The sequence below is a fragment of the Lissotriton helveticus genome, chromosome 9, assembly GCF_964261635.1.
Source record: "Lissotriton helveticus chromosome 9, aLisHel1.1, whole genome shotgun sequence".
NCBI classification, from domain to species: Eukaryota; Metazoa; Chordata; class Amphibia; order Caudata; family Salamandridae; genus Lissotriton; species Lissotriton helveticus.
Window position 1 is genome coordinate 140,382,632 of NC_136070.1, and position 18,586 is coordinate 140,401,217.

Genomic DNA, 18,586 nt, shown 5'->3' on the forward strand with positions numbered 1-18,586 from the left:
CATACATAATATTTATTGTACCTGTAAAACAATTGAACCCCTAGTATTTAAAATAATAGCAAGCCTCCTGTATAACTTCCTGGCGTAAATACGGGGACCTATACATAGCTGACAGTTTGAGACTAAGTATGTGTGGCATATCCATTCATTTTACGTGTGACATATGATGTCTAATATCTAGCACTTCGCCGCATGTTAGAAAAAGGACTGAAAAGAGATCAGCCGTAGAGCCTATCAGTATGATGACCACCTCTTGTGTGGTGAATGGGACCAAGTTATAACGAAAGTGCTTCGAAAATAATAATAACATAAAACTATACTGGATTTCCTTTAAGATTACCTGCGGGTCAGATGCAAGGCAGAACTATCGAATTAAAGTAGTCGTGCCTTGCCAAAGCGTCAGGTTACTTTCCGAAACATGGCCCGGCGTGCAGCATTATCTATAACTGCAAATGCCTTGTTTTCTTTGAGCAGGAATCGCAAGGTGTGGGTGCGGGGAGCAAGCCTAATAGAGTAGTTGGTGTGTCATAGGCACTGTTACCGGAAAGATATGGGTCCCAGGATAGAGATAGAATGAAAATTACAGCCATGATCAAATACAACAATAAGGAGGAGACAGGCGTCCTCGGTGCCACTGCACCCGCTGCAGCTACGCTCTTGTTTGCCTGTCTCAGTGAGGGAGTCTCTTCATATAAAAACAGGAATGGGTTTATTCTCAAATCCTGTCCAGCCTCCAGCTATAATATTATTAAACCAGTTCTATCACATGCTATGCTGATGACATACTCCCACCCACACCGTTGTAGATAACTACCTGCAAAGCTGATCAGTTCCCGTATGGTTAGAGGGTTACTTTCCATTTTTATTCCTGATAATAGCAGAAAGAACACAGCACTAATCTCTGTCATACATGGGGCTTAAGGTAATGTATTATTAGGAATAGAAGCAGGGCTCGACTGAAGGATCGCTTTCAATAAGTGTATAATGAACCACTCGCACCCTCCATCGCCAGAGAAACTGTCCTGCTAAACTCAAGATGACGCTGGTCGAATATCCAATATTTATCTTGGGTGATATGATCGTAGGCATGTCATTTGCCACCAAAATGCCACACATTGTAATGGAATGGTTAGACAACTTATAGTAAGATACCATTGGGACAGGAAGTTGCGCATAAGCCTCGACTTCCCCCTATGCCGGGCTCCCAAACCGGACCAAATTGGCGTACAGGGGGGTCAATGAATTTGAAAATATTCTTAACTGCCCATCCTACAAGATGAACAATACTGATGACGTTTAAGGCTTGTGCACTCGCACCTGTTCATAGAGACTTATAGGGAAGGCACAACCGATGCAGGGTGAAATTACAAAGAAGTAACATGAATCAAGGGTTAGCACCGCACGGCTGGTCCCCATTCAAATCGTATAGTGCCCTTCCTTATAAATAGCTTGTCAATTTCATAATAGGGGTACATGTGAACACACCAGAATAGTTATTTCAGCCTACCAGAATTACCTACTTAAGTATCTGTGCAACCCTTTCAGTTTGGGGCCCGGGCCTCTAGGTTTGTGCTTGTCTGCTAGGCTGACATGGCTACTCTACGCCCCTCATTTTCCGGGCTAGCGGCATCTAAAAATTCCGATTTAGGTAAGAGGCCTAAATATTTGAGGCTAGTACTGGGAACTGAGCTAGGGGACTTGCTCCCATGGGGGGGAAAGATGTGTCTTTGGAATACCATGATGCTACCTCTAAAAATGACGGACAATATTGAGCATTTCTTTAACCACAGGCAACACCCATCAAAAACATATCCAAACACGCTGAAGATTTCATAAAGACATATCATTCTCCCACCCACAGCCAAGGCTTGATACAGCCGCGGTACACACCAACGTGCTTCGTTAAGGAATAAATAATTTAGCCAGAAGACCATCTACGTATCCGGCACAGGTAAGAACTAGTGGTCCCGGACGTCGTTCCTAACAACTGCAATTACTCAAACCATAAACATACCGTAATGTCAACCTGCACGCACGAGAGGCTGAAGAAGGAACTTGTGTATGGATTAGACGCGTGCATCAGCAGATGTGAGAATACAAAGACTTGGATGCGCGATGAAGGTGTAGACCAAGAAGTTTACAGAGATTCAGACTGCCCCTTTGAGATGATATATTTTTTCGCTCTCCAAAACCTTCACAGCAAAATTCTAAAGACTGCGGGCGAGTCCATTTTTTAACAGGGTGGCGTAATTAGACATTCATCCGTACATATATCTCGTGCAAAAGAATTAAGCAAGTGCAGGTACACAAACTACTGAGTACCCGAATGCTCCTTAGAGGTGCGGCAATCTCCCTTAAATGATTTGCAGCAGTACTGAACTTGCAGGTAACTCCCTTTCAAATCACACGACGTTAATGTACTCTGCACGAGACAATACCAACCCATAATCACTGCTTGTATATGACAATATAAATGAGGAGAGACTTAATGTAACAGAAGCCAGATGACAAAATTCGCGCTGTACTTGCAAAGGAAGGAGACTAAACATGACTATGACCCCATCTGATAATACTACCTAGCAGGAGGCCTGATGCAACGAATCGGATACCTGAGGCCCCCTCAACACCACACCCTCCTGTTTGCCAGCATACATACCTCACAAGGAGTGGTTGCAGGAGCTGCCTGGTCAGCGCGGCGCCGGGAGTTCGCAAAAGGGGGCGGGGGGGGGGGGGGGCGAACAAAGGGGCGGAGTCTGAAATAAGAATGGCAAAATTAGGTATAGAAGCCCACACCAGAAGTGCTGCGTGGGTCGGAAGCAACAGTCACATGCTTAAGAAGCTGAACCTCGTGACTAACACCGCAAGTCATAGAGAACCCGGCTGCATCGCAAGCCAGGCGGAGCGAAAAGGAAACATAATGGGGGAGGGAGGACCCGAACACAGTATCCTCTTAACCATGCATTCCACGAAAATGTCCGTCAAAATTGTCCTCACTTACTCACATGCGCCGATATCGAAGAACCGTGACCCAAATTCACCGCCAACAGGCGCCATACACGTCTTGCGCCGGTCAAAGGAAACAAACCACCACCAAAATAGCCGCACTGGACGCCATTACCCTTAAGCGCCGGACATCACACCATGGTGTCCCTAAAATGGCCGCACCCTTCAGCCATTACACACGTGCACCAGGATAGTAGTAAGCAACTGCAAGGAACCAGGACCATCCCCACGCTTGCCCATATATGCATGTATATTAACAAACCACACTGCGTTATAGAATCGCGCCGTTCTTAGTCGTTGGGAGACTGGTGACCCAAGTGTCAGCACAACAAACCTACAACAGACATGCCGCGAAAGGCCCGAGGATGGCCGACACCCAACAATGGTAAGACTGAATGATGTGCTCGGAGTGAATACACCGATGTCGCAGAATTTTAAATATACCCATAATGCGAGTAATAAACTGAATTAGCGCCGCGGTCGGAAGCATGCCACAAGCAACCACAGCCGCCGCGTTATGGATCCGAATAGCCCGGGGTTAGTGCAATGAAAATGACTCCATGCCTCTTACAACCGCCCCTACGTGACAAGTCCCGGGCCGCAACCACAACATGCCGAAGATGACTCAGTTTCCCCCGGGGCGGAAATCAGCATAGAACTGGCGACGCCCGCCTGTGAACACCTCGCACCAAGATACCCGCGGAGCTGCGCTCAGCACAATACGACACCACCCGTGCTCCAGCCGAACTCCCGACAACTTGCCCCACAATAAAGATGACCGCAACCCATATGCGCAATACTTATTGCCCCCAGAAGTGCGAACCCGCCCGACGCACCCGCTGCTCTACCCAGGATGCGCTTGAACCCGCTTGAGCCGCGACAATACCACCGGCAGCAAAGGCCTCCACGCCCACGGGACGAGACCAGCCGACTCCCCCGGCAGCTACCGCACCTGCAGGAGACCCCTACTGCCATCACACCAAGCACACCCGTTACTTGCGCGCAAACCAGCCACTCAGAAAGTGCCACGATTCAACAGAGTCAAGCTGAGGTAGCGGTATGAATCTATCCCCCGCGCCCGGGTGCTGCTTTGTTCGCGCCCCCTCACAGACTTCAAACCTCGGGACCTGCTGTTCTCCCGCCGCGTAAAAGGGGGGGGGGGGCGCAATGCAAACTGGTGTATCCCGCAATAAACAACGCCGGGCAAGACTCACCGCACCGGAAGACGCCAACAAACACGACGCCAGACCATCGAGGTGCCCCCATGGGACCTCGGCACTGAAGGAGACCTCCAGCCGACAGGAAAAGAGAGTCCCTCTCGAGGACACTACCACGCGTCGAGGCAAAAAGAGTGTCCCAACATGGAACAGCGACGTCCGGGGCGGCAAAGAGGCCTCCCCAGCAGGGCAGAGGTCTGATGAACTCCAGACGGCTCCTCCCCACCGCCCCGGACGTGCATCACTACCAGTCTCCACCAACCAGGGGAGACTGCCTCAGGAGAGGAACTACTGCGTCATGCGGGGGCGGGACAGCCCTCCGTGACTAGGAGCCCGCCCTCCTGATGGCCACTGCGTGGCCTCGGGCAGGCGCAGAGATCCCGCGAGGGGATTTAAATCAACCTCGAAAAAGCACTATGGTCTGCAGCTTATTCTTCAGGCTCCAATACTAACAAAAGAGCAGCTAAATATTTCCCCTCGCTGTGCACGCCACCCCCACTGACCGGCACCCCGTCCGCCCTCCTGGATAACAGCAATTCTTGTGAAAACTGGATCGCTTTGAAACATTTCACGAGAGAGACGAAACACGTCGGCAGTGGTTGTCCAACTTCATGCATCAGTAACACTAAGTTTTGGAACTAAAAGCTTCAAGACGCTTGGAATAGTTCTTCTATGTGGAGTTCGGTTTGGACCTTTATGGCTGTAACAGTTATGGATGCACTGTGTGCACGGTTACCAGCTGGAAATGTGCTTGTGACAGGACTGGGTTCTGTTGTAACTGGGTTCATAGTGGCTGCACCAGTCTTCAACCTTTGAATTCTGATATGGAGGGCGGGATTATACATGCTCATGAGATCTCCTTCTAGAAACGTCCCTACTAAGTCGATAGTTTGAAGAGCATACCACTCTACCCACCCGACTACACGTGCGTGGGTAGCTGGCTCTGTATATACTATACCTATGTAAGGTATAGTGTGCACAGAGTCCAGTGGCACCCCAAAGGTAGGCAGAGGTAAAAGTAGATAATACCTTACTCTCCATTTGTGGTAGTGTGGGTGAGCAGTAAGGCTTTATCAGAAGGTAGTGTTAAGCATTTATTATACATACTCAGGAAAAAGAAAAAGGGACATCACACACTCAAAGACTGTACTCTGACCAATTGGTTTGTATAAAATTATTTAGTTGCATTTTATTTCTAGAACCAACCCAGTCCTGGTACACTAACTAATTTACCAGTTTCAAATCAGTTGATCTTGCAGGGAAGCACGGGAACACTATTTCATCAACTCAGTCTTCTCTAGAAGATAGGCTGATGGAAAAAAATTATGAAAAATAAGATGCACATATAATTCTCTGGAACAAATGTAATAATAAAACTAGAATTCGGTTTGAGGTTTACTCTTGTTTTGATGCAAGAGGATTTCTGGAAGAGTCTTTCGGATTGGGTTTTGAAAAGTTTCAGCTCTGTCCATCATCTCCAAGTGTTTGCTCGGTTCTCCACACAGCTGTGCAACACAGTCAGTTGGAGAAATGCAAAGTTCATTTGTCTGTTTGGCCAGCCCAAGACAGCTGGCCAAACCGCCATGTGCCCTTATGGTACACCAACCACTCCTCCCTCAGATGACAGCCAAGCCCCACCCCACCCTAACCTGGCTCTGTACCAAAAAATTATATGATAATGTTATATCATCATTTTATTTTTCCTTTTACACTGCTCAGTAAGCAGTAGGGCGACGGCCCTCAGCCTTATTGGTGGAGGCACAGCTGGCCTAATCTTTAAGGAACAGTTGAAGTTTAGCAACAATGCCTGTAAACGTAGGTCAGGAAAAGCAACCACCTCCACTCAGATCAGTAAGTGCCAGATCAGAAAACCATTTACATGAAGTGCAAAACTAGTGAGCATTAAAATTTGGAAATAAAGAAATGTAACAAGCGAGTAAGAAGTATTTTAAGTTACAACTACATGTATTCAACAATTGTTTCCATATTAAAAAGGAAATCCCTTAATGATTCTGCAACAACCAGCATTCCACGAAATCACCAAACTCCTCCTTAGCTGCAACACTCCTTTCAGGTAAAGTAATAAAGACACACATACCAACATTGCTTTAATGCTACTTGACAGCTACAGCCTACATGACCAATTAATACATAAACATTTTCTGACCAACTATTATCCCTAGCTTTTTTAAGATATTGCGGTTACGTTTGTCAATTACTCCTTCCATATCTGTTAGTTGTTTGGCAAGCATAATGTACACGATGACAAGTGCTCAAGTAACCTCTTCTGTGTGTCTACATAGTAGAATCCCTGTTCTGAGGGAACAGAACGCGAGAATCACAGTACTCCACTTGTGTGATCTACACCATGGATTTTGAAGGTGCAAAAGAACACTTCAGCTCGATAGACATCATACATTTCTAAGTCATCTGGCAAATAAGTTCTGTTTGTACTAAATAAACATGTCCCTCAGAGGAGTTCAAGCCATTACCATCATACAGCGGATAATTTTACACTGCCGGAAAACTGCTTGCGCAGAGTCCAATATGGCAAAACTGTGGAACTGAGAAGCATACACCTGCCGTCAGATCATCATCTCCCATACATAGCGGTGAATAAAGCAGGCGTTCCAAAACTATCTGCTTCATTATGTAGTAAAGTAGCATGTACTAAACGGTAACTCACCCTGCGGGATATGCAACAAGGCCACTCTTAGGGTCGCAGGCTAGTCCTCTTCCTCCAGAAACAGTAATGCCCAGAACCTTTTCCAAAGTCACCTAGGACAGAAAATACAGTGTTACTCTTTCTTACCATTAACTAAGATCATAAGCAGGTTTGCAGGAAAAGAAGAATAGTGGTCTGCAGAGTGAAAGGTACAAATTATTAAAACACAGTTGAAGTGGTTTGTGTTTCGTATAGCACTGCACACTAAAAGAAAAAACACACAACAAACGACAGCTTCGTTGAAGAGGGGCATTTTAAATTTCTTCCTGAACTGCCAATTCACTCCCAACTCTTAAGTTGTTTTTCCCAAGACCATTCCACAGCCAGTGATAACGAAGGAGAGTATTTCTCTTTCAGCTCTATTTGACGCTGGAGTGTGTGCGCTTACTGCTGGTAAATCAAAGTTTACGTCAGGGTGGAATGGCTTCTGCTTAATACTTTCCTAGCATTAAGGACGGAAATGATAAACTATTTATTTAAAAAGGACAAGTCTTCGTCATTGCACAGCAGTCTACTACAAAGTCACAATAACAATTTTGATTCATCTAATGCACCATAGTTGTATACATTAGCACCAGTGAATAACAGTGTCCTAGGACAATGGGACTGCTTCAGCGCATTGGAAGCTCAATGCCATAGGCAAACGTTCTTTAGTCTGGGATAGCCTAGACTACATCTTCACCTTGAGCAACCAACTACCCCCTAAACTCAGAAGGTCTTCTAGCCTTGTGTTTTGGTAGGCTGGTTAGCTATGGTCTTCCTCCGTGTCACAGCAGGTAGCGATCAAGGCAGCCTGCATACTGGTTAAGCACAGCACATCCACTTTAGTCCAATCCAGCGTTTAGCAAGCACTAGAGTTAGCGCAGTTGATCAGGCCTAGGACTAAAATTCATATACAAAGGAACATAATTGTGCTACTCTGAACAGTAATTATATGGGTAACCAGTTTACGCCACCATGACCACCTCAAAGCAGTCCCAAAACTAATGCATTAAAATAGCAGCAGGCAGTTTCAAGGCATTGGATAGTCTGGTCACAGATCCAGCTGCAGCAGCAAATATTGCGGTACTGAGTGGGATGCAACTTTAGCCGTGTCCTTTTGATTACAAGGGGCTTCTTCAACTGGAACCCAGCCAGCACTCCACAATACCTCCCTGCAAGAGGATTCCAGGGAGTTCTCTAAAATGCCCCGCTACAGCTGGATTCTGGCCAGTTCAGCACTGGCTGGAATTTAGCTGCAGTAAGGCGGTGTAGTGCTCCCTCAGATCCAGAGGTAGTGAGGCACTTTAGGAGGCTAGCTGGGAATCGGTTTTAGCAGGGCATGATGGGAACTAGTTTAAGTGTGACCCAACACAGCACTACTGCTTATAATTGTGCAATTTAGCTTCATTGACCTCTTGCATCCGACTGAAGGTCACGCCCCCTGTTGAAGTTTCCCAATGACTGAGAGGTAAGAAATGCAGATTTAGCAGGAAACACAATCCAAGGTCCCACATCAACCTCTCATTTTCTTCCCTCCGTTTTTAGGTCTCGTGACCTACAATGCGCGCAAGCGCATTGAGGGAGCGAGAAAAGTGTTCGAAATCCTCCTCAAACCAAGGGCTTCGTTCCTTGCGGTTTTCTTGAAGTTCACGTGGCCACAGGCACGCGCTTTTGGGCCATAAACTCTGTTCCCCACAGCCTTACATTCATTTCTCCTACCCCTTCCCAGCCAGCTTCCCCCAGGCCGTAGCAGCACTCCTCCCACACCAGCACCTCCCCTCTCTCTCCCCGCAAACACAGCCTTTACTTTCATTTCTCCTCCCCTCCCCAGCCATGCCGAATTCTCCTCCCACCTCCCAAGGCGTCCTTTCTGCCCGCACGAGCCTTCTCTTCTCTCTGCTCTCCCCTCAGGCGCCGTGACATACTTCAAAGTCTTATCACTTCACACGGCCGCAGGCCGTGCAACCAGAGCACTTCAGTTGGTGCGCAGCCCCCCTCCCAGCACTGCCTTGTTACTCTCGGCAGCCAACTTTCGTTTCATGGTGGAACAAACCTCACTGATAACCATCGTCTATTGTAGCGAACAACACCAGGTTCAACTTGTGACTTCAGGCGCTACACGCATCTTTGCAGGATGTGTGCACAACCCAACGCCATTTTTTGTAGCTACCTTTACGAGTATTATTGGGTATTACGACCCTGTCTACGTGCCTTGAAGTAGCATACTGATGGCTTAAGGCGCTTGCTCACAAGTCCGCACTCGATGCACTCTCATCTTCTCCTTCCTGCTACCCAGGCTCCGCATTTCACCCATTGAAATAACTTTAGAGCAGCATAAAAGGGTATACAAACAAAGTAATGTAACTAAACAGAACATATATTCTTAACTAAATGTGGCATATACATGGATAATATATGGAGCGTATGTAAGCATAACATACCATGTGCAGAGGGCAGTTGCAGAGGGCAGTTGCAGAGAGAACTCAGCAGCACCACCACAGCATCACTCGGCGCCACCACAGCATCACTCGGCGCCACCACAGCAACACTCGGCGCCACCACAGCAACACTCGGCGCCACCACAGCAACACTCGGCGCCACCACAGCAACACTCGGCGCCACCACAGCAACACTCGGCGCCACCACAGCAACACTCGGCGCCACCACAGCAACACTCGGCGCCACCACAGCAACACTCGGCGCCACCACAGCAACACTCGGCGCCACCACAGCAACACTCGGCGCCACCACAGCATCACTCGGCGCCACCACAGCACCACTCGGCGCCACCACAGCACCACTCGGCGCCACCACAGCACCACTCGGCGCCACCACAGCACCACTCGGCGCCACCACAGCACCACTCGGCGCCACCACAGCACCACTCTGCGCCACCACAGCACCACTCTGCGCCACCACAGCACCACTCTGCGCCACCACAGCACCACTCTGCGCCACCACAGCACCACTCTGCGCCACCACCGCATCACTCTGCGCCACCACCGCATCACTCAGCGCCACCACCGCATCACTCAGCGCCACCACCGCATCACTCAGCGCCACCACCGCATCAATCACTCAGCGCCACCACCGCATCAATCACTCAGCGCCACCACCGCATCAATCACTCAGCGCCACCACCGCATCAATCACTCAGCGCCACCACAGCATCACTCGGCGCCACCACTCGGCGCCACCACAGCATCACTCGGCGCCACCACAGCATCACTCGGCGCCACCACAGCATCACTCGGCGCCACCACAGCATCACTCGGCGCCACCACAGCATCACTCGGCGCCACCACAGCATCACTCGGCGCCACCACAGCATCACTCGGCGCCACCACAGCATCACTCGGCGCCACCACAGCATCACTCGGCGCCACCACAGCATCACTCGGCGCCACCACAGCATCACTCCGTGCAACCATTCAACAACAACTGGTTCAATTATGTTCTCTCAATGTTTCAAGCTTTATTACAAATGTCACAAAAAGATGTTATTTCACTTCTGTTCTTGGATTTTCATCACAATAAAATACACTGAACATAATCTTCACAAACGTTATATAGAAACGTTTAAGCTATTGCCAATATAAATTACAATCACTTTTATTTAAGTATTAATTATTTTAAAAAATTAAAAGCCGTTGCTATTTGTAATATCAATACATCTAAGTCACGTAAATACAAAACATGTTGCATTACAAATGCTATAGGTGTCACATGTGCAAAAGTTATAACTATTGGCATTGAAAATGACAAAGCTATTAATTTAGCTATTTTCAAAATCAACACATAAATAAAAAAATTGTCATTTACAAGACCAATAGCTCAAACTTTCATAATGCGAGACCTATTGCATTGCAAATGCTTGTTTAACTAATAGTTCTGCAGCATTTAAGGACCAGGGCCGTTGATTGCTTATGAATTGAGGCACACAAGTACTCCAGAAGGATTTTCTTGAGGAGGGACTAAGTGTAAATTCCGCTATCTGGGCAAACAGTGGATTATCTCTTATTAAAGCAAGGGCAAATTACTTCAACATCTTTGGGTGTTCTGCAGTGGCAAGCAGTTCTCTCATATCTTTGGAGCAGTGAAGTAAAGAGGGACAAAATGCATGACTGGTGAACATGTAGTTTAGAGCTAAGCAGGATTAAGTAAATAAACGCAATGTCTACAGATGGGACCACATCCTACTGACATTCTCGGGTCACTGAGGCAAATCAAGCCTGAATCATCTAGGGACACGGATTAACTGCCCTAGAAAGAGCTCAGTTTCCATAAGCCAACCACACGATTATTAATCTCACAAAGCGCATTTACCATCTGGGCACTACTGACTCCGGTTACATCCCAGTTGCCACGTGTGGAATAATCATGTTGGATTTTGTGCCTTGTTGGATTTGCAACTGCTCCTCTGATTTTCATAAACAGAAAGGACCACAGCACCAGGAGGATTTTTTGGGAAATGTTTCTATTGTGTTTTAACAAAATCAGTTAAATGTTCTCATTTATTAAGTCACATATTTGGTTATGTTGAGTTAGACCAGTGATACTCAAAATATGGCCCAGGGACTGCAGGTCAACAGTTTCTCTGGGCTGATGTTTACTCGACTCAGCATCAACATAAAAAATATGTTAAATAAACGGGCAACATCTATTTCATGAGTAATTGAAGGTAAACAGCTTTACTGTAGATGGTGGCGCTGCCTAGACTGCTGTACTTTTTTAGGACGCTGCCTATATTGGTGCCGTGCTCAGTGTTTCCCAAACTGATATCTATGATTGTGGGATTTATCTGGGGATCGGGGAGGCGCAGGGTGACGCTTAAGACATTAATGAGGCCTAAGGTGGAGGGCAGCTTGGCGGTCCCTGACCTGGAGTTGTAGTATATAGCAGCGCAATTGCAGGTTCTTACACAGGCGGTAGCCAAGGAATTCAGGGGCCCGGAACATACGAGAGGTGGCGGAATTCCGAGACATATCCTGTCTTTCATAGTGTTGCAACAAAGACTGGACCTTAGGGATCTCAATTTAGAGGAAAAGACGGAGGTTGTGTTGGAACAGGAGCCAGTGAAGAACAGATGTACAGCGCCCTTATGTGCCCGATATTCCACAAGGGATGCCGACAGCACTACCCCATGGAGGAGATTGGTCTTCATTATTGGGAGAGGAAGCAAGCGGAGGTCCACATGCTAGGGAACTTGTACAAAGATGGAGTGCTGTTGTCTTATCAGATACTGCAGGAGAGGTTTGATCTCCCTAGAGGAGATTTTCTAATACATGCGGCCCTGGTACGAGCCATCCAACAGCATTGGACTGCTAGAACCGGAAATAACGCAAGCGTGTCAGTATGTGGTGATGGCAGCGGGTACATTCAAAGCAGTTACATGCCTATACTCACGAATGTTGAATGAGGGTTTGGCCCCGTTAGAAACGCTGCGTCTGAAGTGGGAGGTGAGCACAGGGAAGCCCATACCAGAGACCACATGGGGACACATCCTACGTAGGGCTTGGAAGGGCACCAGGAATGCACGCTTCCAACTAGTGCATTTCTTTATAATACATAGGGCGTATTTGTCTCGGGGTAAAATCATGGAATATTATAATGTTGGGGATGTGATGTGTCCCAGGTGCAATACAGTGGGAACAGATTTAGAACATATGTTGTGGGGGTGCCCGAATTTAGGGAGCTATTGGGGGGAAGTGGGGGACCTACTAAACTTGGTTACGGAGCGCCAGTTGACCTTTGATATGGCTACATGCATATTGCACTGGTTCCCTCACACCTCCAGGACGAAGGTAACAAGTAAGTTTATAGATATGGGCCTAGTACTGGCGAAAATGGAAAATACGATGCGCTGGAAGGCAAAGGAAGGTCCCAGCAGTAAAAGGTGGAAGGCTGAGTTTCTTAAGTGGGCTAGTGGGGAGGGGGTAATTAGTTTCCGGCAAGCGCGCCGCCAGAATAATGAAAAGGCGCTAGACATGGCAACGGCATGGGAAGAACTAGTTCAGACGATGATAAACCAATCGACTGAGGACAACAGGGACTGGTGGGTTGTGGCGGGATGGAGTGCTGGGTCGCCCATTACAATAACATACATCCTGACTGTCTGTTGACACAAGCTCTATATACTGAATTGTTGCGAATAGTTGGAACACACCGGTGGGATGAAGGGGGGCTAGGGGTTGGGGGCAGATTCTCAGGGGTTAGTTTAATAAGATGTAACAGGCTACCAATGTCGGTTGTTTGACATGTACGTTAGTAAAGGTTATGCCACGATTCCTTTTTGAAAACATGGGGGATCATAAGATATGAACATTATTTGACAGTAGCGTGGACATATACCAGAGTCTGCAGATACCAATTTGATGGGGGAGAGGTATGTTGGATTACTGTGATGGTGAATATCGGCTTGCTGCAATGAAAATCAATAAAAATAGGTTTACAAAAAAAATTAGTAATTGAAGGTAAAGAAAGAAAGTAACTAGGGTGTCATGAACCGCTTAACTTTAGGAAAACATTCCTTTTTAAAGACATCTTGCAGCAAACGTGTAAAAACAGTCATTTTAAAGTTCAAAAAGTGTATTTCATTAACATGAAGAATCTTTTCACCTTATTATGTTGTGTCAGTGCATTTAGGAATATATATATTTTTTTAATGCATTGATGACTTTTTTTTTGGTGATAGTTTTCAAACATGAATTTAGAAATATTCATGCTTCTCCCCACCCTGAAAACAATGCCAATAGTGAACTTTGAGGCAAGTCAGTTTTTATATGCACTCGTTTGGGTGGGCTGGCTTGCTGTTTATTATACATGAATATAGTTTATTTAATGAAACACAGGAGAAGGTTTTGTACAGCACCCAGCCGAATTAATGTATTTTTAAGTCCTCCTATGTGTGATAATGAAAAAAGGAAGGAAAGTTTACTAAATGAATTAGCTAGGATCACACAATTTGACCAAGTTGCGAAGCCGGGATTGATCGCAGGTTTTCTGGTTTCACATTGTGCATTTCAGCCACTAGATGTACATGCATTGCTTCCCCATCACCCATGTTAATCCCTCACCCTGACCGCCACACTGCTGGCATCAGTGCAGTCCTCGGCCACACCAAAGACTGAACTTTTTGGCCCCTGGAAAATGTTTGCGAGTACTAACGGTAGCAGCTGCTAACGGATAGTTGTGGTGTGGCAGGGGAAATCGAGGGGAAAAAAAAAATAAGGACTTGCCTGAAACTAACGGACAGCTGCCTTGCCTCTGTCCTCTTCCGGTCCTCATCCCGGCCTGCAGCAGCAGTAGAAGCACCCGGGCAGCAGGCTCTCCTGAGCCAATCACAAGGCTGCATAGCAGCGTTGTGATTGGTCGGAGCACCGCGATTCAGAGCTCAGATGGGTACAGAGTGGCTTTGCATGTTCCTCACCAAACTGCGTAATGCAGCCTGGTAGGGATGCAAAGTGGGCAGTAGAGCCGGCCAAGCAGTCATGCGCACCACTCCGCCCCCTGCGCTGCCCAGCCCCACTAGCCACTGACTTCCATAGGAAAAATACAATTATAATAACAGTAAGGTATTGTATTTTTCCTTTGGAGCAGTGGAACGAATCTGGTCGATCTGCAAATGTTAAGGGTGCTTGGAAGCTGGAATTGGCTTTAATTTATGGAGTCACTTGAAGCTGCCTGATGACAGATTTATTGCACGAGTTGTCAGCTGAGCTATAAAATGTGTGCTTTGAAAGGTCAGTTATTAAAAAAAAAAAAAAACTGCACTATATACAGTCTGAGCATTACTAGAGTCTACATTTTGAAAGCTGTTTCCATCTTAAAAGCACACTTACTGTGTTGATGATACACAGAGACGTGTATAAAGACGGTGATGAGGAACTCTTGAGTTGGTGTTAATCACAAGCGGTGCTGTGGCGCGGACCTGTGAATCACGAATGTTCAATATGGTGGTCTGTACCAACAGCAGACTAACTGAAGCAGTCGTGCTGCCGGCGTCGTGGCTCGTCACACGCGTTGAGGACTATTGAAGGATTTGTCTCCATTGAAAAATACTCGCTTCTATAGATGGGCTTCACACCATAAGTAGGTACAGACCACCCTAATTAACATTTGTGATTCACAGGTCAGCGCGACAGCACAGCTTGTGATTAACACCAACTCCAGAGTTCCTCATCACGGTCTTCATACACGTCTCTGTGTATCATCAGCACCGTAACAGTGCTCAGCTACCCATAGAGTGCCAGCCTTCACTCTCACTTATGTACCTGGCTGGGTGTCCTTGTGAGTATGTAGTTTTCATTTTCCTCCTTCTCCCACTGTTGGCACGTACACCTCACGTGGCTGTGCATTCTACCCGTCAAAATTTCTCTAAATCCATAGGTCCTGATGAGACCCTAGATCACTTTTAGGGTAGAAACGTAGTTGACAACAAAAGAAAGAGCCACTAACCGCGCATATTATTGTATATAGCTGCTGTATATTATGTTTTGAGTTGCTAAATGGTAGAGTTTTTGAATACCTTGGAAACCTTGTAAAATACGGTCACAATTAGGTCACCAATATTTTAGGTTCCTGTTTCTCACTGGGGACACTACGCACATTTTTTTTTCATTGTATATAGAATTTTGTTTGTAAAATATAATTGTATCAAACTATAACCATAGGTGTATGTGGTTTCTTCACCCTCTGACATAATTTTAACCCTTCCATTGTGACTGTGCACCTTATCTATATTGATTCTATTATTCCACAGGAACCACTGTTTCCGACAAAAATGTACCCACCCAGGTTCCTTAGTGAGTTGGGTTCCCTTGTCCTTTTTCTCTGCATAGGCTGTTTGGGCTAGGGTTCCAATTGGCTACTAGGGCTAGGGTTTCCTATTAGACTTCGAGATTATGGCTTTGGCTTCGATTGACTGTTAGGTTAGGGCTGTGATTGGTTAAAAGACCAAGGTTCCCATTGGCTGTAGGGTTAGGGTTTTGATTGGTTAGGGCTCCACTGGCCAATTGGGCAATTTTAAGCATAGGGCTCAGGGAGTCTTAGCCTGGGCGTCGAGGACTAGGGCAGCGAGGACAAAGCAGAGACTAGGGCAGCTACTTGTTCAGATCAGGCCCAGGGTCAGAGATGCTGCCCAATTTTCACTCTTGGGCTACCACCTTAAGCTCTTCACATCTGACAACAATCCAAACACAATATCAGCAAAGGCATTCTACTCATGCACCACAAATAAATCTCATATCGATGTCAATGTGTATTGAACCATTACAAAACCTCACAAGTCACGCCTATACTCAATTCTACCCCAACTACAACACTATGGCATCTGCAATCTCACACAAAAAACAACTGTCCACCACCACTAATACATCCACACAACGCCACATTATACATAACTTTAATGTATTGAGACACACATTCCCTGTTCACACAAAACAGCAGCTGCGTCCTCTACTTGCTCCTAACAGATGCCCTTTTATCATCATGACGAAACCTATACCAAGCCTTCCATCACACCATCCACAAACACCTGCCTGTTAACCAATTACACAAAACCATGCAATCCTTACATGCCACTCCATCTCACACATAACCTGTTCCAGTGATCAAATCTGACAGTGACAAATCATACCTCTTGTCCATCTACTCTTGCACACCACACTCACTCATCGCCAAAACATATCACCACCCCTATACTATTCAAATACCACTCACCAGTAGTATTGCATATACAAATCTTTCACAGAAAACAACTTCATCTATATCGCGTCTCACTACTCAACAAAAACCCACAAATCTCAAAATATTATATTCCTTAGACATACATTCCCTTACTATGTGATCACTTATGTATTGTAGGTATATTGTACAAGAAAAAAGAACTCCCAAAAGCTTTACTCTGTCCTACCATCACCTCTATCAATTTATCCTCCATCTTTACTCTCTCTCTCTCATCCCAAAACCTTACTACTATGATCTCCAAACCAACCCTTCCTAGACTCTTCCCTTCTCGACACCTCCTGCTCACTCCAATCAGTTTACTACTACGGTCTTCCAAACAACCCTACTAAATTCTCCCTCATGTTCTCTCCTTTGACTCATCCCAAACCTCATATTTCTACTCCGATTCTTCTTCCTTAATCCCTTTCTACAGGGACTTCCCTCCACGTTCTCTCCTGAACTCACCCCATGCCTCAACTTATTACTATGATCCTCAGTCAAAACACTAGGCATTAAACTTAACTCCCAACTCACCCTCCACTCCCAGGTCAGCTCTGCGGTATCTTCTTTTCTCTCACTGCGTACTATACGCAAGGTGTCCCGCTTCTTTACTTTTTCTGCTCTCAAACTTATCATCCTGGCCATGGTGGTGTCCCGCCTGGACTATGGGAACGCTCTGTATGCCGGTATTCCTGCATACAGTCTGCGCCGCCTACAACAGATCCAAAACCAGGCGGCCCGCCTGGCTTTCAACCTCCCCAAATTCCACCACTCTACCCCACTTCTGAAATCTCTTCACTGGCTCCCCGTGCGGGCTAGAATTCAATTTAAGCTCGCATCCATCACTTTCCTGGCCCGATTGGACTTGGCACCCGCCTTCATCTCCTCCGAGATTGTTCCTTATGTCCCCTCCAGGGACCTACGTTCGTCTTCCCAGTCCCTCCTCACCATCCCTCGCTTCCGGAGAAAGAAGTGGGGCGGCTCCAAATTTGCTATTCTGGCACCTACCCTCTGGAATTCCCTTCCCCTTCATCTTCGTGCTATCACCCTCTATCCCCAATTCCGCAAAAGTCTTAAAACCTACCTATTCACTAAGTCCTTTGAATAAAGGCTCCTCTCTTTCTCCCTGCTCTTAAACCTCAGCCCCCACTAGCTACAGCGCCAAGAAACCGCCGGTATACGTGCGCTCTAAAAGTGCTTTTAAACTCAAACTCAAACTCAATCGCCCAATTATAACTTCTGGTTTTCTTCCCTCTTCTATCCCTCCATTACTCTGTTCAATCCAACTAACATGTCTTTCGCTCAAATGAACTCATACCTCGCCATACTATACTCTTATTTCCCTATAGTAATCCACCACTCTCTAATCCTTTTTGGTTGCGGAGTAGCATGCTACTCGTCGAAACGCGGTTTTATGCCTCGTCAGGGGTAGTAAACGCTATACAAATACAACTACAATGCAAAGCATGTACAACTCCTGGTCTCGAATTACTTCACCCAGGTGTGCTGGGCAGAATCTTACCGCAAAGTCAACTGTTAGGTGTCATCAGTGCAACCTTAGACCATCAACAAAAGTCTAACCTCCGAAAACGCGATTAGAAACCTTTGCAGGGAAGATAGTAACTCACCTGGTAAATTCTTCTCAAGCAGGACATGCAGGCAATAGTAAAAAAAAAAAAATAAATTAAAATATCTATTTCTCGTGAAGTGACGCCGATTTATGGTATGCGAGCACTAAAAGGTTTTCTGTCGACAAACAGAACGAGCAGAACAAAACGACTCTTCCGCTAAGGAGATCGTGAACACCCTAAGGAAGTCATGTGTCCGCACAAGTCGGTTCCTGCGCGCCGAAAGGCGGAAGTACAAATAGGAACCGCAATGGGATGAGAGGTGAAGCACGGGCGGGCTGCGAGGTCTAAGCATGTGAAGCAAG

General features: G+C 46.5%; 1 protein-coding gene across 1 annotated transcript in view; it reads right to left on the reverse strand.

Annotated features, from left to right (window-relative positions):
- MAPKBP1 (mitogen-activated protein kinase binding protein 1) overlaps positions 1-18,586 on the reverse strand; it is a 986,444-nt gene that overhangs the window by 794,766 nt on the left and 173,092 nt on the right. Inside the window, exon 3 of the mRNA XM_078662278.1 lies at positions 6,907-6,998. Within this exon, the coding sequence (XP_078518404.1) occupies positions 6,907-6,998 (92 nt within the window). The remainder of the gene's footprint in view (positions 1-6,906; positions 6,999-18,586) is intronic.